This window comes from Gopherus evgoodei, chromosome 1 (assembly GCF_007399415.2).
Source record: "Gopherus evgoodei ecotype Sinaloan lineage chromosome 1, rGopEvg1_v1.p, whole genome shotgun sequence".
In the NCBI taxonomy this organism is placed as follows: domain Eukaryota; kingdom Metazoa; phylum Chordata; order Testudines; family Testudinidae; genus Gopherus; species Gopherus evgoodei.
The window spans coordinates 60,670,148-60,690,428 of record NC_044322.1 but is presented as its reverse complement, the minus strand read 5'-3'; the positions used below and the strand labels follow the sequence as shown (position 1 = coordinate 60,690,428).

General features: G+C 42.0%; 1 protein-coding gene across 3 annotated transcripts in view; it reads right to left on the bottom strand.

Moving 5' to 3' along the window:
* The window catches only part of MTRF1 (mitochondrial translation release factor 1), a 30,574-nt gene that overhangs the window by 8,477 nt on the left and 1,816 nt on the right, over positions 1-20,281 (bottom strand). For 2 of the 3 annotated variants that reach the window (XM_030565958.1, XM_030565943.1), the window contains exons 2-6: positions 8,631-9,070; positions 6,606-6,697; positions 5,639-5,720; positions 5,277-5,384; positions 5,014-5,186 (exon numbers count right to left, since the gene is read on the bottom strand). In XM_030565958.1, the coding sequence (XP_030421818.1) occupies positions 5,014-5,186; positions 5,277-5,384; positions 5,639-5,720; positions 6,606-6,697; positions 8,631-9,048 (873 nt within the window). In that variant the 5' untranslated portion in view covers positions 9,049-9,070. Of the gene's footprint in view, positions 1-5,013; positions 5,187-5,276; positions 5,385-5,638; positions 5,721-6,605; positions 6,698-8,630; positions 9,071-14,213; positions 14,261-20,281 lie in introns of those variants that run through there. The other variant, XM_030565950.1, reaches the window with a different exon arrangement.

The following is a 20,281-nucleotide window of genomic DNA, read 5'->3' as shown; positions in this document are numbered from 1 at the left end:
ACACGTGTAACGACCACAGAGATCCTAATTTTCAGCTCTTCCCCATGGATATCCATCCAGCTGCCTTTCCCATCCACCTGGGACAGGTGCAAGCTCCAGAGCTCCTTCAGAATTTATTTGTTTCTTAGATACCACCCAGTCTCTTCCCCATTATATCACCAAAGGAGTTTCTTCTCATTGGGCTTTGGGAGGATGAGGCAGAATAAACTGCAGTTTCTGTAACTGTGTCACTACCTGAAGGTGCTGTGTCTGGAACCTGCAGCGCAATGTCTCAATACTGAAGAGTTCCCTCTCCCCTTCCTTCCCCAGGCCACCTGATGCCCTAGTAACCAACTGAGATCTACCTTTAAAAAAAAAAAAAAGGTGTTTCCAGACAACTGGTCAAAAAAACTAGGAATGTATCCAAAGGTACTTGAGCATGCAAATGCCATAACTCAGGTCCCAGTTGGGAACCATTCCAGTTGTTATTATTCATGGATCTGTATTACAGTAGCACCTCTGTGTCTCAACTGAGATCAGGGCCCTATTGTGCAGGGTGCTGTACACACTCATGGAGACAGTTCCCTGCCCTACAGAGACTACAATCTAAACAGAGAAGACAAAGGAACGATTGCTATCACCATTTTACAAATACGAAATTGAGGCCCAGAGAGATTAAGAGATTTACCCAAGGTGGCATTTTGTCCCCTCCTCCCCTGGAACCAGAATCAGCCCACAAGCATCCAGAGAATTCCCCTGCCATAGGCACTGCATTGTGCCATCACAGGCAGCTCTACACTGCACACTCTAGCCATGGGAGGCAGGAAATCAAGGGCAGAAAATTGAACACAAGAGCTCCCACGGCTGTATCCCAAGGACCATCCTTCATCTCTGTGTGAAAATAAGCATGAAATTCCAAAATATGACAATAAATACGCTGAGAAACAGGCAAGCTGTCTGAGCCATTCCTAAAGCCTACAACTAAAAGAACCCCAACACTTTACGTTTGTGGCACACAATTCTGCACTATAATAATTTGCATATGTAACAATCTGAAAAGGAGGTCAAACTGAGGTTCCTTTAATAATACGGCCCCTTATGCCTAAATTTAGGGAATACTTAATATAATGTTGCCTAAAGGTCGGAGCAGCACACTGGGTTCTGTCTGTGCCACTGATTTACTGGGTTTCCTTAGGCAAGTCATTTAATCTCCCTGAGCCAAATTCATTGTGACATTGTGTTCCAGCTAATCCCCATCTCTCTGCCAATTTCCCACCCAGAACAGGAAGGAAAATTCCAACTAAAAGTCTGGCTGAAAAAACAGAGTACTAATATATGGGAGAGAAAGGGTCCCAACATTAACCAGTGACCTAAATTATGATTAAATTTACCTACTGTGCACTCATGGGCTTCATAAACCCACAGCTGTGGATGTATGAAAATTCTCACGATAATCCCCCAAAGCCTGTACGTCTCTCTTTGACATGTTACTCATGCTCTCTTTGGAGCGTTACATTCTTATTCATAGATTCCGAGGCCAGAAGGGACCATTGTGATCATCTAGTGAGTCTGACCTCCTGTACAACACAAGCCCCGGAATTTCCCCAAAACAATTCCCAAAGCAGATCTTTCAGATCTTGATTTTAAAATGGTCAGTGATGGAGCATCCACCAGGATGATTATTAGTGAACATAAATAAATCCTCTGGTAAGACTCCATCACTGTTCCCTTTCTACAACAGTCCCAACAGCAACACATCCCCATCCCCAACTACCAGCCTTGATCTCCAATCATTCCATCACCCCCAAATACAAGTGACCATCCCCTAATGAGATCAGCCACATGACCTCAAAGAACAGCTACCAGCCCCAAATCAAAATAGCCTCAAACACAACCCCGACCACCAACCCAGCATTGTCACTGAAACATCCACCCCTTCCCAGACCCACCCTGCCCTCTCCTCCCTGGCGCACCCCCAACCAAGCCTGACTGGCGCCCAGCATGGCGCTGCCAGTGCCTTTGCTGAAGATGTTGGACCAGCAGCTGCTGGATCCTGAGTCCGATCTCGAGTCTTCCCCTTAGCGGTCCTGTGCCCAGCTCCTTCCCCACAGCTGTCCCTGCCTACCTCTGCCCACAGCCATCCCCAGCCTAGTTCCTCCCCTCAGCCTGGCTGCCTCCCCCACATTAATGCAGAAAGTTTAGCTCCTGGATACAAAGTTGCAGCGATTGTTGCCACCGCCAGCCCAGCTCCTCCCCTCGGCTCTGCCCCCCTGGTGCAGCTGTGGGGGCTGCTTCCCCGACACACCCTCCAGGGCCCCTCCTGCCCAGCTCTCTCCAACAGGGTGCATGGAGTCTCATGGGTCGGTGCTGGGACTCAGGAGCATGCACCGAGGAGCCCTGCAGCCTGCCTGGGCGATTTAAAACGGTCTGGGGCTCCTGGCCACCGCTACCACTGCCCTTTTAAATCACCCAGGCCCCTGGGCAATTTCCCCTTTTGTTTCCCCTTCCCCCATTGGTGGGCCTGCCTAGAGGCCGAGGGCTCCATTGTTCAAGGCACTCTACAAACATATGTACAAACTCTCTCAAGTCAATGGTTCTTATGTTACTAAACCATCTAGGCATTTTTGAAAATTACAGTTTAGGTACAAGCTTAATTTTAAGCACTGGGTTCGAAGATTTTGGCTGAGGTCTATGCCAGGATAGGTAGGGTTAGAGATAGGCCATGAAGGGCCTTAAAAGCTATGACGAGTAGTTCATACTTGATGTGGTGGAAAAGGGGTAGCCAATGGAGGGATGCAAGAAGGGAAGTGACCTGGTCAAAGTGACAAGCCTGGAAGATGATTTTTGCTGCAGTATTTTTAATGGATCTAAGTGAAACAAGACCAAAAAGGAGTTTGCAGCAGTGAAGAGCGAGGCACTGAGAGCCTGGACCAGAGTTTCAGCTGTATGGACTGAGAAGAAAGGCTGGATCTTGGAAATGTACAGAAATGAATGGCAAGATTTAGACACAATTTAGATGTGTGGTAATGGGCTGAGCTGAAGGTGATACTTAGATTCTAGGTCTCAGTGACGTGGGGAGGGTAGTGTTGTCCACAGTGATTGAGAAAGGAGGAAGCTGGGGACAGCTTGCAGGGAAAGAGTAAGAGCCATGTTGAGTTTAAGCTGGACATCCACAAGTTTTCAGAAAAACAGCCCAAAGCTCTAGTTCAGATTTAGAGTCTATCTAAGCAGAGGAAAGAACCAATAATAAGATGTGTGATTGAAAAGAAAAAGAATATTCAGAAAGGTTGATTGTATCATACCAAACTTTTGTCTGGATGTACTCCCAAGCCTCAATACATTATTTAATTTAGAATCTGTTTTACAACTAGTGAGTCAGTTTCGTGAATGCCAGGAGCTGGAGGGCTTAACAACATTAACTTCCATGGAATCATAGAAGTGTAAGACTGGAATGGACCTCGAGATACCATCTAGTCCAGTCTCCTGCACTCAAGGCAGGACTATGTACCAGACAATACCTGACAGGTGTTTGTCTAACCTGTTCTTATAAACCTCTAATGACAGATATTTCACAACCTCTCTAGGCAATTTGTTCCAAGGCTCAACTACCCTGACGGTTAGGAAGTTTTTCCTAATGTCTAACCTAAACCTCCCTTGCTACAATTTAAGTGCTTTTTGTCCTATCCTTAGAGGTGAACGAGAACAATTTTTTGCCCTCATTGTAACAACCTTTTCTGTACTTGAAATTTGTTATGTCCTCCCTCACAAACCCAATTTTTTCAATCTTTCCTCATAGGTTATCTTTAATAATTTTTGCTGCTATCGTCTGGGCTTTCTCCAGTTTGTCCACATCTTTCCTGAAATGTGGCTCCCAGAACTGGACACAATACTCCAGTTGAGGTCTAATCAGCACAGAGTAGAGTGGAAGAATTACTTCTCATGTCTTGCTTACAACACTCCTGCTAATACATCCCAGAATAATGTTGCTTTTTTTGCAACGTTACCCTGTTCACTCATATTTAGCTTATGATCCACTATGACCACCAGATCCCTTTCCGCAGTACTCCTTCCTAGGTAGCATTTCCTATTTTGTATGTGTGCAACTGATTGTTTCTTCCTAAGTGGAGTACTTTGCATTGGTCCTTATTGAATTTAATCCTATTTTCTTCAGACCGTTTCTCCAGTTTGTCCAGAGCATTTTGAATTTTAATCCTATCCTCTAAAGCACTTGCAATACCTCCCAGCTTGATATCACCCACAAACTTTATAAGTGTATTCTCTATGCCATTATCTAAATCATTGATGAAGATATTGAACAAAACTGGGCCCAGGACCAATCCCTGTGGGACCCCACTCGATATGCCTTTGAGCTTCGCTGTGAAACACTGACAACTACTCTCTGGGAACGTTTTTCCAATCAGTTATGTACCCATGGTATAGTAGCTCCATATAGGCTGTATCTCCCTAGTTTGTTTATGAGAAGGTCATGCAAGTAGCAAAAGCCTTATTATAGTCACAATATACCAAATCTACCATTTCCCCCCTATCCACAAGGCTTGTTACCCTCTCAAAAAAAGGCTCTTAGGTTGGTTTGACAGAATTTGTTCTTGACAAATTCAGACTGACTGTTACTTATCACCTTAATTTCTTCTAGGTGTTTGAAAATTATTGGTTGGCTATTTGCTCCATTATATTTCTGGGTACTGAAGTTAAGCTGAGATCTGTATCCTTATGCCCTTGAATTGCACTGTACCTCAGGCAGAAGTGGATTTCTAAAAAGTTGCTTTTGAGGATCCAGTAAAGTTTATAGGGAATCATTTAACCAGGTGCTGAGTCAAGAGTCACAGCCTTGCACAGAAGAAAAGTTTGTGTATCCTTTGTTGGGACCTGACAATACACATTGGGACCAATAAAATAATAGCAGTAACTCGGCTTAGCCCTTGGGGTTTGTTGTTTTAAATATAACACACTCAAATGCCAAAAAGAAAAGCCAGAAAGACACTTCAATTTTATTCTGATTAAAGGTTAGTTTACCTCCTCTGGCTGAGGTAGGACAACTACTGACATTGTCCCAGTGTGAATACGCTGCATTCTTGATGATAGGCCAGTCTCAGGAATTCGCTGAACTCTGTGAGTCCCTCCTTCATATTTCAAATACCTGAAGACACAGTCTCCTGAAATATGAGCAGCTGCATGGTGCAATCCACCTTTAAAGACAAATAATGCATAAGAGATATAGTCCAAAGACACAACTTTAACTTAGTCTTGTTGGCAGAAAGAACAGAACATTATCATACCAATCTCAGCTGGTGTGTAGTTCAGAATGTCAAAGGTCCAACATTTGTAACCTGCATAATTCTGGTACATCTCAAACATTTCTTTGGTGAACTGTTGGCAAATGTCACCTAAAAAATTAAATATTTAGACAGCACAACATGAAATATAAGTTTATAGACTCTTCCCTGAAAAATACCGATTTTTAGCATTAGCAGTAACCCTAAAGATCATTGTCGTTGGAGATAATTTATCTGCATAAAGCACTAATACTCATCTCTACAAAGTGCTATTTTACATTATTAAAATGTAAGAGAAACAATTGAACCCTTGTAAACCTGGATGGAGGTTTGGAGTAACCTTTACTTGTGATGACTTTGCTGACCTCCAGTGGTTCTGCCCGATGTCACCTCTAATATCACATCACTTTCATCATGTTTCTCCCTTGGCCGTATACTCTGGAAAAGCTGAAAAGAAATAAAAAAATAGTTTCTCCCTTTCTGACCAAATTTACAGCCAGACCTCATGGTTGAATCAGTCTGAACACACACAAACCCCAGACTTGTAAATGCAGATCAGGTAGTTAGGACTGAAAATTGCCCAGTCAGTGTTGTAGCCTAGATTCCTGGCACACAACAGTGATATTTTGGTGTGTTAATGGAGGCTAATTGAAAATTTGACCCCACAATGCCAAGCATGAGACCACCAAATCAGCCACTGCAGCCTCCCTTGTGAACATAATGATATTAGCCAGGAAAGTCAGTTTACACTGGCACTGACCTTATTTTTCAGATGATTCTATTTCATACAATCAGATTATTTTAATTTTCTAAAATACAGACACTTGATTCACAACATAAAGCCTTCCATTGGATTTCTTTCAGCTTCTCTTACGACGATCATTTTCACACACTGGTCTCATTCAACTGAAGAAAATGATAAAGGATTGAAAGTTCCACGAGGATAAAGCCTTTCAAGACATCTCTGTACACTCTCTGTTGCCATGAACAAATGGCAGAACGCCATGCCATGTCTTCGTAGCATAGTAGTTCACTGTGATACAGACTTTTCAATGACAGCAAACGAACAAGCACACATACAAAAAGTGTCTAAAAGAAAGAGCTTCTAAGGTGCATTTGGCAGTAAAGAGACTTCCCAATGGTGACCATTTCCAGGTCTTTTCCAGTGAGAAAGCAGATGCTAGACCTGTTTCATTAACGGCAAGTGTTATAGTCTGCGGTTAAGAAAGTCTTACCTGGAACAATAAAATTGCATGGCTGTATGAAGACTTGCAAATGAAGACGTCAAGAGATGTTCATCTTAAATACTCTGTACTTTTACCTCTAACTCACCTTTTTGCAAAATGTGTTGATTTTTTGGTTAATGATTTCCTTCTCTTCTAAGGCAAGCTCCAGCAGCTGTTTCTCATCTCTGCTGTCTAGCTCTAAATGCCAATGATAGAAATAAACATTAAGCAATCCTATTTAGTTTAGAGCACATTGTAATACAAATGCCAAATTATACCCATTAAAATAGATAACAGCTTCCATTGCAGGGAATTGCTTATTCTCAGTATGAAATACCAAATAAGGACAGAAGCATAAGATGATGTATATTACTAATTAAATGTTCAGATCATCAGGAGCCCTGGATGGCTTGGGAGACTGGAAATGGGGCACAGAGGATTTTACCTCTATGTCTCCAGTTCAAACCTAGCCAAAGTCAGTAGCAGATAAAAGTTATTCCCCATGCCACAGCTCTTCATGGGCATATGTGAAACAAATTGATAATCTAATTCCTACTAAAACTAATCACTATTTACACTAATTGGCAAACTTGTTGGCAGCCTCAACAGTGAGACTATGAACTGAACGGGCAGGGATCCAGAACTATCCCGTTACTGAGAATGAATGGGGTCCCAATACATCAGGATTTTGATCTGTGTGTTTGTTTTCAAAAGTAAATTTATGGTGGATCAGCAATCCTGGAGACCAACATCCTCTATTTTACCAAAGGAAGAGGAAAAGCAAGGGCCATGGCAGTCTAAGCTTTCCCACCAATATATCTCATCCTTGACCTAGCACAGCGTGGGCAAATATTTGGCCCGAGGGCCACATCAGGGAATAGCAATTGTATGGAGGGCCATGAATGCTTCACAAAATTGGGGTTGGGGTGCAGGAGGGGGTGCAGGCTCTGGGCTGGGGATGAGGAGTTTGGGGTGTAGGAGAGTGGTCTGGGCTGGGACCGAAGGGTTCAGAGGGCAGGAGGGGGGATCAGGACTGGGGCAGGGGTGCGGGAAGGGGTGCAGATTCCGGCTGGGGTTGTGGGCTCTGGGGTGGGGCTGGGGATAAGACGTTTTGGGTGCAGGAGGGTGCTCTGGGCTGGGATCGAGGAGTTTGGAAAATGGGGGGAGGGGAGATCAGGGCTGGGGGTTGGGTCATGGGGAAAGGATGAGGAGGCACAGGCCAGGCGGGTTTACACACTGCCCCATCTGCAGGCGCTGCCCCTGCAGCTCCCATTGGAGCATGTAGGAGCCAGAGCGGGATCATGCCATGGCTTCCGGGAGCCACGTGGTGCGGCCCTGTCCTTGTTTCTAGGGCTAATGACAATTTTCTTCTTAGGGACATATTTTAGGTAAGGCTTATTTATTTGAGCAGGGGGCATGATTCATAGTACATGTCAGACTGGACATTGTCATTTAAATTTGGATTTTGGTGTTTGGTTCATTGATATCTATTAAATTATGGACTTTGCACATCTCTTTGGAGATGCTTAGCCCCAGGCCCTGAATTGTCAGGCTTCAATTTAACCTTATGCGAAATACTAGTTCTTGAAGATATTTGAGAATTCTCCTGTGGAGTGAAATAAACAAATGGTTATCCACCAATCAAAACTATGCCCAGTGATTTTCAACATATTGACTGATGATGTAGAAGATAGGGGGGAAGAGCAAGATAGCAGAAATTGCTGCTGATACTATTATTATTAGGACTAGGAAGAAATGCAAGGAATGGAGCTTACAAACTTGGTAATTATGCAACACTGGCAGTGAAATTTAGAGTACACAAGGACTGGAGTAGTTTTAAAAACAATGTTTCTAGAATATTTGAGCTAAAGACACGTTCACGTGACTTTGAATGTATAATGTACATGACACAGGCCTGCTCTGCAAAGTTGGTCACTCTGAGGCGGAGGGACTACAGCAAAACAAAATGGGAGGATCTAAAAGACTTTAATAAGGACATGGAGGACCCTCAGAAAAATGTATGTGCCTAGTTTATTGCTCCCTGGGTGCCTTGTTTCAAATTCTGGGTAATAAGGCCCATCACATCATTAAAAAAAAAACTGCTTTGCATAAACAGATGGATTTTACTTACTTGTACACATGGATTCTATCTCTTGAATTTCTTTTTCTGCCTCTTGTATTTCTTGAAAAGTAGCTACAAGGGTGGATAAATGAGTATGTCTTCTGCTCAGAGTACTTCGGTCATACTCATTCATTGAGCCACTATTTAACAACTGGCCAGCCCGCTGGTATTCTCTGTTTAAGGTCTCTAGATATTTTTCCACAGCTTCATGCTTCCACAGTGCTCTAAAATCCTGATGATATCTCCTTGACCAATCATTAAATGACAGAGGAGGTTTAACTATATTCAGTAAATAATTGCGTCTAAAGATAGATAGTTCCATCATGTGACCTATCCTTTTAACAAGAAGAGAGCAGTGATGGTGATAGCGATGGAAACAATTAGCAAGCAGACTTCTAAAAAGCCCAACGCCTCGGTGAGGTTTCATCTCAGCTTTTACTGTTCACCACCTGAAATTTAAAGCAGATACAATATGGGCCACTTTTTCATTGGCTTTTTTTTTTAAAAATGTGTATTTTAAAATGCTAAATAGGGACCAAAACCTGCTCTTAGTTGCATCAGTGTAAATCTAGTAATGCCATTCCACCTTAGATGGAACTATCCCAGACTTAGGTCTGGACCACACTAGGAACTTTTACTGGCATAGCTATGTTGGTTAGCAGTGTGAAGAAAGTCACATCCCAATTAACACAGCTATGCCGGAGAAAGCCGAAGCACAGACACAGTTATATGTCAAAAGAGTCCTTTTACCAGTATAGCTTATTTGATTTGGGGAACTGGTTTAAGCTATTATACTGGCAAAAGAACTTTCTTACTGATATAAGCTGCATCTACAGTTGCGGGGGTTGCCGGCATAGCTCTGCAAGTCTATCTATACCAGCAACGGCAAACCATGGCCACTGAGAGCTGCGAGCTGTACCTGTGGACGCTCAGGTAAACAAAGCGTCTCGCGGCCTGCCAGGGGCTTATTCTGAACAAGCCACAAACCAAGTTTGGGAACCACTGCACTAGTGTAAGTGAGAGCAGCTGAGCATGGCCATGAGTGTATTAGTAATACTGGCCCTGACCTTGCAACAGGTTAACTGGCAAGACTACTGACACATGCATAAATGTTTGCAAGATTGGAGCCATTGAAACAATGCTACATAGCCTACTGTGCATATATTTCAAAATTAAACATACAAATAAGGGACATAAAATCATTTCAATAAATAAAAAGAAAGCAGTCTTAAATACAATTAATTCGTCTGAACTATTCTACAGTGATGCAAGAACAGTAACATAGTACTTATTCCTTTTGAAAATTATGGCCATTGTTCAGGGAAAGGTCTCCATTTCTTCACCAGTTTGTACATTTCACATGACAGATCCTGTTTTGAACCTTTTCTAGTTTGTAACAGGAAGTCCTGATGTTGTGGCCTATCAAGGGGCCTAAACCTGCATCTGTCATAGCATTCTTTCTCAGATCTGAACCTTAGAGTTCAGAAAATGAGATACTAGCACCTGAATCCTCTAAGTTTAATTACCAGCTTAGATCTGATAGCTCTGCCACCACCCAAAAATATAGTGTTTTGGGGCACTCTGACCTCCCCAACCTTCCCTGGGGACTCCAAGAACTCTGATACCTTGGGTTCTTAAAACAAGGAGAAATAAACCATTCCTCCACCTTTCCCCCTCCCAGAATTTCCCTCCCTGGGCTATCCTGAGAGATACTGATCCAACCTCTTAAATCACCATACAGAGAAGCATCTCCCTTCCCTTCCACAAAGAGGCAAATAGATTCAAGGAAAACAAAGTGAGATTCTATCTCTCCCCCTTCCGTCTCCCCCGTCCTGGTGAGTTATTCCAATCTCCTGGAATAACACAAGGGAAACAAGGGGAAAAAAATCAATCAGGTTCTCTAAAAAAAAGAAAGAAAACTTTTAATAAAAGGAAGGAAAAAGTAAAGAATTATCTCTGTACTTCAAGATGTAAATATACAGGGTCCTATAGCTTAAAGACACCAGAAAGAGACTTTCCCCCCAGTACCAATACAAATCAAAATATTCCCAGCAACTACACATATAAAAGTTAACCAGCCAGATCCACAATTGCAAATAGAGTAAAAACAATCAAAAAGCCTAAACCGCCTGTTTTTACTTACTATATGAAAAGAAACTTAGAAAGCCTGTAGTAATGTCTGGTCTCTCTCAGACCCTCTGAGAGAAGAGCACAGAACGGACAAAGAACACACACAAAAGCTTCCCTCCGCCCAAATTTAAAAGTATCTTGTCTTCTGATTGGTCTTCTGGTCAGGTGTCCCGTTCCCTGCTTGTAACCCTTTACAGTACAAGAGACATTAACCCTTAACAATCTGTTTATGACAGCATCCCATTGTCACATGAATAGTCCTTACTCTGAGAAGTAGTCCTATTGACTTCAGTGAGTTGTTGACACAAGAAAGGGTTCCTTATGGAACTGAGGGTTCCTACCACTTCTGCCAATACTGTGAGCCCTTCTGTCTTTGTCAATATTTCCTCATCTTTCCTGTGTCAATTTGAGGGGAAACAGATCACCTTATTTTGGTTGGCAATCCACCATTCCTTCAACTAAGGAAACCTTTTCTCAAGGCACTGGTTCAAGAGAGGTTATCTTTTCCCTGCCAAAGGGTAGCACTGTACATCATTTTTAAAAGTGTTTTGATCCTGAACTGCAACACATTTAAGGCAAAAAGTATATGTGTTTTCCGGTGACCTGTTTCAAAAGATGCAGGTAATTCCATTTTAGAAGGGGAAAACTCAAGCTTCAATTAACTTGTTTGCAAAAGTTGTAGGGTTTCTTGCAGAAAGAAAACAAAATACTCCATAGTAATGGATTAAGTCAAGGGGAAATTCCATGAAGTTCCCTGTGGAGTTTCCTCTACATCTTCTCCCCAACAAGGAGAGGTTTGACGTTTGTGAAGGAAGTAGGTGATGCCACCTGGAAACCAACATAAAGAGAATCCCAGATAATTATAACCACTGAAGTGGAGTATAGGGAAAGAGATCCCCTCTCAGATAGCCACATGCTAGGACTTTTCAGAGAAAGAAATATGAAAAATTGCACTGCCTGAAGTGACAGGGTTTAGAGAGCAATAGGATGACAGGGAACTCCCTCCCCCACCCTGCCTCAAGAAAGAAGGAAGAAGAAATAGTCACAGTCTCACTAGAGAATAACCATGAAGGACAAGGTCCTTGTATTTATTTCTGAAGGCCTGATTCTTTAGTGCCTTGCACCTTGTGTCAGTATTTACATCTGTGAAAAATGCTATCATTCTGCTATGGTAACATATTACACCTACTTCTCAGAGGTGTGATTCACAACTCAAAGTGCAAGACTCAAGAGAATGAGGGAAGGAACCTTCCCCTGCAACAGTCAAAATTCTCAGGACAGATATAAAAGACCACGAGATTTGTTTTAAATAAATTCCATAATAGTTAAACTAATCTCAGTGGGAGTTCTTTGTCTTATCTTCTATTTCAGGAGTCGTCAACCTCTGGCACGTGGCTCGCCAGGGTAAGCATCCTGGCGGGCCAGGCCAGTTTTTTTACCTGCCGCGTTGGCAGGTTCGGTTGACCACGGCTCCCCGTCCCAGGCCAGTGGGGATGGCGAGAAGTGCTGCGGGCTAAGGTATGTGCTGGCTGCGGCTTCCCTCCACTCCCATTGGCCTAGGACAGCGAACAGCGGACAGTGGGAGCTGCAATTGGCCGAACCTGCCAACGTGGCAGGTAAACAAACTGGCCTGGCTCGCCAGGGTGCTTACCCTGGCAAGCTACATGCCAGAGGTTGCTGGCCCCTGTTCTATTTTTTTAACTCATGGAGACAGAAATATTTTTACAAATTAAATACTTCAGGGTCAATTTCTTTTAACACCTCAGACAAAGATGTGGGCAAGTAGGTATATGTCATGTATGTCACAGCATGCCAGTTTAAATTTCTTGATGTCGTGGTTTCTTTCAGGTCAGTAGCAGATATTTTTTGTTCACCTTCAAGCCTTTTATTAACACACCACTATAACTCTCTAATTCCGTCCACTGTGTCAGTGATCCTATTGTTTACTATCATGGCAAGAAGTGGAATATTTCAAATTGTTGACCTAACTGTCAGTGTCACAGGCATTGAAGGAATCAGGAAGAATTCCTTTGCACCTCAAACATTTCACAAGCTGGCTAGGTCCTGCTTAGCCCCTGGTAGACATTATAGCAACCTGAGGGCTGCTCTAATTGACACTTGGTTGCTGATAGCCCCAAGGGGTTGTTCTGGTGTCTGAGAAGAGCCATAGCAGAGACTACACATCTTTTTTCCTTGTCCATATCTTGACGTGCTTCTGCCAGAACGATGCACAATCAGGCCAGTAATCTACAGCCCTGGACTTAATTGCACACCCCCAAATTTAGACCTCACTTAAAAAGATGCAATTCACTGATGTCAACAGAGTTTCACCTGCTTATACCAGGTCAGTTTGGTCCACAATTTTCTACACTGACACAATTAACCACATTATAAAAAATATATGAAACACCACTAAGAGAGACAGAGTAACTGATGTTCTGAAAAGCAGAAGTACTCAACAAATTTTTGTAATACAGCCTCACCTGAGCTCTTTGGAAATTAAAAACAAAAAATATTATTTTATGATACCTAAATTACTGCATGGTTCAGACAAACTGGGCAAGTGCACTGCCTAGAAATAATTACACACAAATAATTATCCTTCTCTTAAATAGATATTGTCAGATTAAATTTGTCCCAAAATGCAAGTATATTGAAATCAAACTTTTACAAGATTTATGGCCAATACATATGTTTCTATTGATTTTTTAAAATTTCAATTAAAGCTTTATTTGTTAAAAAAAAAAAATCTCCTGCAATGTTTGCAATCGAAACACTGCAGGCTTGTAGTTAGTGCATCAGAACCAGAAAGTGAAACTGATGGTGAGAAAATTGAGATTGACTAGTACATTTTCACTGTCCAATCAGAGAGCTAACAAAAAACAAAGCAAGAAGTAAATTAGATTTTAAAATGTCTTTCAGTTTTAATAATTAAAGACACTATTAGTAACAGAAAAAATGTAATTCTTAAATATTAGTTTTAACTTGATGGTTTCAGCTAAGGTTCATTTATTTCAACTTGAATAATAACTTAAAACGCACCTATCCAAGGCTTTAGGTACCCTAACACACCATAACAATACAATTAAATCTCATTAGCATTAAAGTGATCAATTCAGCCAGCTAGCTACTCCTTTCCTCCCCTTCATCATTATAGAAATATATATTTGTAAAGCTTAAAAATATATTTCTAAAGTTAAAATCACTATCTAATTGAAAGCCCCATGCAGTTACAGTTAATTTTAGGTTGCTCTTCTTTTTCCAATTAACCCCTTTGCTTTTTACTCTCCATGCCACCGTCCATGCAGCAGCTCTCTTCCTAGTGCTCATATCCCAGCACTGCTAGAAGTGATGATACCTTCGGAACCAAGGCCCCTCCTCGAGATGTATTTTACCAACAAAAAATGACAGCACCGAATTTTAAAATAAACTTGCCCAGAGAAAAACAGACAGAGACAGTACCTTACAACATGCAGCCATCACAGAAAGGAAGCGAGAGACTGAAAAGGAACTACCACTCCCAGCATTCTTGCTAAGCACTACCGCTTCCAGAATGCCTCAGTCACAGGACTCTTAACCCTTTTTTTCATTATAAGCCAGAAAGGAAACATATATAGAGAATATGCAATTTCTAAAAATAGTATTTACGTTTATTATTATTTACTTATTATTATTTTATTTTATTGCGGCAGTGAGCAAGAGCACCAGCCAAGGTCCTTATTGTGTAGCAGCTGGCACAATGATATAAATAAAATGCATCTTTTCATCATTTGTGTGGAATTCAATATTGCCAAATGAAACTATTCAAAAATCATGAGTCAGGTCCTTAAAAATCATGAAGTTGACTAAAAATCATGCGTTTTCAAAGAACAATCGATTTCAGGTTTTTATTTGACTTGTTGGTTTATGGGTAGTGCAGGTCAGGAATTTTTTAACTAAACAGTTTGTCTATCGGAAACTGCCAATTCTGGGAAGGGATTCAGCTTGCATTTGTATCTCACAGAATTTGTCCTCCTAAACCCTACATTCATCGGAATGTGCCTTAGACGTTGATGATTTTAAATAATCAAATTATCTTTTCACATTAAAATATGATTTAACACTTAAAATCTTGGTCAGGTAAATAAAGGTAATTAAATTATATGAAAGTCACAAACAGCTCATGCACTCAAATTTATAAATTACTAAACTGGTTTTAAAATCAGAAGTAATGCCAACAAAAATTACAACAGTTTCAGTGGCAGTCAACAATAGTTACTACATGTGAATATAATAATAATGTAAACCTTTAATTAAAAGCAAACATAATTAATTTTTTATTAAGCCTGGTTGACAAGGGGGAAAGTAGTATAAAAAAGGGAAACACTTTCTTTATGTAATATAAAAAGATGCCAGAATGTTTAATAAAAAATTATATATGGTGTCAATTAATTTTTCCCCAGGCATTCATGAGCACCAGTTATTGTAAATGGAAATTGGACATGTACTAAAAGAAACATAGATCTTTGTATGCTTATATACCTTACAGCAGTGGTCCCCAAATGTTTCAGAGTTGTGCCCCCTTTACCATTGCCCACGTCCCCCTGGGAGCCAGGTCAAAACAGGGCCGCAGCTCCCGGGGGGAGACACAGCGAGGGTTAAAGGGGCCAGGGCTGTGGCCGCAGCTAGGAAGGGGTCTGGGGCCAGGAGCTGGACAGGGCCGGGAACTGAGCTGCTGCCAGGGGCCGAGGCTGGGAGTGGGGGTGAGAATGGAACCATGGCTGGGAGCCAAGGCTGGGGCTGGGGGCTCAGGTAGGGCAGGGGCTGGGAGCAGAGACATGGCTAGGCCATGGCCAGGAGTGGAGCCGAGGCTGGAGGCGGGGCCAGGGCCACGGCTGAAGGCAGGGCTGGAAGCCGGGCATGGCTATGTGGCGCTCCCTCTCCAATCCCCATGGAGGCTGACCCAGGCCCTGTCATGCCCCCCAAATGTTCCTTTGTGCCTCCCTATGGGGTGCACCCCACAGTTTGGGGCCACTGCCTTACAGTCTTAGTGAATTAGAGAACTCTTCTCTTTCTGCTGTTGTCTAGGCACTGACGTAAAGTGTTGTCTCAAAACCTGTTCTGACTTGGTGGACTTCTGTGCCTCCGCTGAGACCCACTGACATCCATGAGGCTCCACGCAAATACAGGCATACAGCCATACTTCATCATTTATACAGATACTGGTTTATGTTAATATGTTTTGAAATCAAATGATTCACCAGGCACAATTACAAGTTTATTATCATTTATATATTGATATATTGTTACCCCCTTTTGATCAGAACAGTTAGCCAATATTCGGGGCCTTGTGGGTTGTTTCCATCAGGTGCAGATCCTGATGATAGAATCAGGTATTTATTTGATGCAATCCTGATTATTTATAAAGAATGTGTACAAAGTCCTATTTCTCTGGACACAGTAGGATCAAATGATAGGAGGCTATCTTCTTGCTTACAATTTCAAGCCTTTCCAGCCAGCACTCTGCCCAAGAAGTTCTCTCTTGGCTTTTTCAAGGACATGCTATAAGTGCATCTCTTGTTACCTCTCATTTCTTTCTGTTCTCTGGCTGTTTTTTGTTTTTAACATAGACACACATCTGCAACCAAATCAATCCCCAGCCGAGTGTTTGTAGTGAGTCTAGTCTTTGTGGCTTCCATTGTTTTTTCTATCACTAAACAAAAGTAGAGTAGCCACCCATCCAGGTTATACCCAGAGAGTCCGGTTTTTGGCTTCTGTGTCCGGGTGCCATTTAGGGTTGGCAGATGCCTGGTTTTCAACTGGAAAGTCTGGACAAGAGGACCTGGTAACCCTAAATGACACCTGAACCAAAAGTCTGCTTACCATGGGGTGAGGGTAGGTGCTAGGTCATTAACTGCACTAACCCCTGCTCAGTTGAGGCCACCTCCTACCTGCAGGCAGGCTCCTTGAGAGGATCCAGTGAGTGACGGGGTGGTGGGGATCAACAAGCAATGGGGGTGGGGCCTTGGGGAAAGAGGCAGAGCAGGGGTGGGGCCTTGGTGGAAGCGGCAGGGCAGGGTGTGGAGCCTTGAGGTTACCTTTACCAACAATTGAAGAGGTTGCTTGCAACCCTAAACAAAGGGCATTTAATTGTTCCCTCATTTAGCCAGAAGAGAAGGTGGCTAGCATGTCCATCAGCTTCATAGATCAAAGATACACTTTTCTGAGAGCCACCCAACCTCCAGCATAACAACATGATTGGTGTATACTGTGACATTAGTTTCCCAGACCCGAGAAAAGCTCAAAAGCGTTGTCTTTATCACCAACAGAAATTGGTCGAAAGAAGATACTACTTCATCCACCTTTTCTATCTAATATCCTGGGACCATCATGACTACAACAACACCGCATACAATAACGAAAGATACTGAATTTTGCCTTCTGAAATGGAAACTCCACAACATGAGCAGTGACACTTATTTAGATTCCTAGACCTGAAGAAGAGCTCTGTATAAGCTCAAAAACTTGTCTCTCTCACCAACAGAAGTTGGGCCAATAAAAAATATTACCTCACACACCTTATCTAACTAAATACAGTAATTCTGGGAAAATGTTATTGTGCATCTTACTTAACTGGTACCTGTCTCCAAGCTATTTTCACAACAACACTTCATTGTTGGTAGTCAGTTAATGTAAACAGAGTTTACTAGCAATAAATGTTTTACTAGACATCTATATCAGGGATGGCAACCTCTGGCATGCGGCTCGCCAAGGTAAGCAGCCTGGCAGGTCGGGACAGTTTGTTTACCTGTCGTGTCAGCAGGTTCAGCCAACCGCTGCTCCCACTGGCCATGGTTCACCCTCCCAGGCCAATGGGGGTGGCAGGAAGCAGCGCAGGCGAGGAGTGTGCTGGCCACGGCTTTCCGCCACCCCCATTGTCTGGAACGGCGAACCGTGGCCAGTGAGAGCCGCGGTTGGGCAAAACTGTCGACATGGCAGGTTAAAAAACTGGCCCAGCCCCGCCAGGGTGCTTACCCTGGCGAGCTGCATGCCAGAGGTTGCTGACCCCTGATCTATATTATTACAAACTAAATATTTATTTAAAACACACAAAAATATACGAGATACGTTTAATAAACAATAATACGAAGGAACAGTAAGACATTATTGCAAATGGAACTGGTAGCATGACCTATAGTTAAGGTTGCTTAACATTTTCCATTGTAAGACTCTGCTTTAAGTTGCTTATGCCTTTGCCAAACTTAAACTGTTTGGGCTGAAATTTTGCTTCGGGTGTCTGCCTCAGGTTGAATATTTGAACCTCTTTCCAAGAATGAGATTAGGAAAAAATTACATTGTTTTGCCCATATTAATTTTTTTTAAATTTAATTGAGAAGCTCTAGTTCTCATATAATTACAGAAAGTAGCAAAATGCATTCCCACAAATGGGCCAAATTAAAGTTCCATGGGCAATGTTAATTCTTCATTTACTAATCTTTGTGTGATAGACTTTTCAACATTTACATTCTTTCAACATATTTATTTTGTATACAAATTTGAGTTAAGTCACTTTTCAAGCAGCCTGATATAAAGGCATATGCTAAAAATAATAAAATAAAAAACAGTTGTTCAAAAATGAAAAATAAAAGAAAGAAAAACAGGCTTTGAACTAAAATAAATCTAAATCCCAGTTCCTTCTATGACAAAGTATACAGCTTCTTTAGCCCAGATCCTCAAAGGTATTTAGGCGCCTATCTCCCATTCAAATGAAGGGAAATTAGGAGCCTAAATACCTTTGAGAATCTAGGCCTTTAAGACACCAGGGCAGAATGGTCCTTTTTCGCAACGGAGCGAGGTAAATAGCAGGGTCCTCCAAGGATATGTCCTGGAACCTGTGCTCTTCAACATATTCTTAAATGATCTGGAAAAGCGGGTGAACAGTGAGATGGCAAAAATTGCTGACTATATAAAATTACTGAAGATAGTTAAGTTCTAGGCAGACTGTGAAGAGTTACAAACAGATCTCACAAAACTGGGTGGCTGGGCAACAAAATGGCAGATAAATTCAATGTTGGTAAGTGCAAAGTAATGCACAGTGGAAAACATAATCCCAATTATATATACAAAATTATGGGGTCTAATTTAGCTATTACCACTCAACAAAGAGCTCTTGGAGTGGGTATTTCTCTGAAAATATCTGCTCAGTGTACAGTGACAGTCAAAAAAACTAATAGAATGCTAGGAAACAATAGGAAAGGAAAGATAATGACATAAAATATCATGTCACTATATAAATGCATAGTACACCCACATTTTGAATACTGCGTGCAGTTTTGGTTGTCTCATCTCAAGCAACATATATTAGAATTGGAAAAGACACAGAAAAGGACAGCAAAAATGATTAGGGGTGTGAAATATTTTCCCTATGAGGAGAGATTAAGAAGACTGATTGTTCATCTTAGAAAAGAGACAACTAGGGGGATATCATAGAGGTCTATAAAATCATGAATGGTGTGGAAAAAGTGAATAAGGAAGTGTTATTTACCCCTTCATATAACACAGGAATCGGGTCACCCAATGAAATTAATATGCCACAGGTTTAAAACAAACATAAGGAAGTATTTCTTCACACAACACATCGTCATTTTGTGGAACTCATTGCCAGGAGATGATGTGAAGTCGTCGAAGTATAACAAGGTTCACAAAATAATTAGGCAAATTCATGGAGGATATAGGCCCCTCAGTGGCTATTGCCCAACATAGTCAGGGATGCAACCCCATGATCTGGGTGCCCCTACACCTCTGACTGCCAGAAGCTGGGACTGCATGACAGGGAATGGATCCCTTGATAATTGCCCTGTTCTGTTAATTACCTCCGAAACATCTGGCACCAGATGCTGTCTGACCCAGTATGGTCATTCTTTTGTTCCTAATGACCTCGGACTAGCTGTTCCTCTTTTGCTATTTTTTGTGGGAGGTTGGAGTGTAGGTGGAACATAACTTGTGGAAATGAGGAAGAGCTGATTGAGTCAGAGGGTGGAAACGGATGGCAGGAGAGAGATCACTTGATCATTACCTGTCAGGTTCACTCCCTCTGGGGCACCTGGCATTGGCCACTGTTGGTAGACAGGATACTAGGCTAGATGGACCTTTGGTCTGACCCAGTACGGCCGTTCTTATGTTCTTAAGTTATGTTCTTATGAGTTATTTGGAGCTGGTGAAATCTGTTATCCCTCTGGGGGAGCATAAAAAGGTTGAGCTCACCTCCTATAGGGAATTTCTACATGCTGAATTACTGTAGGGGGAAAGTATAGCCATATGGCTTGGGCTGTGGTTGCTTCAGAGCAGTCTCCAAAAAAAATAATAAATAAAAATCCCCCAGGAAAGGCAATATTTTATTATTCATGTATGACTAGTTCATGGTGTGTATCTTCTCTTCTAGTTTCATACAAAATATACCCCATATTTCCTTCAATCCCTAGAAACGAGAATGTAATGCACTCAACCTAAAATTCACTTTTCTTCTCTCCAGAGACAGAAAGACAGAAATA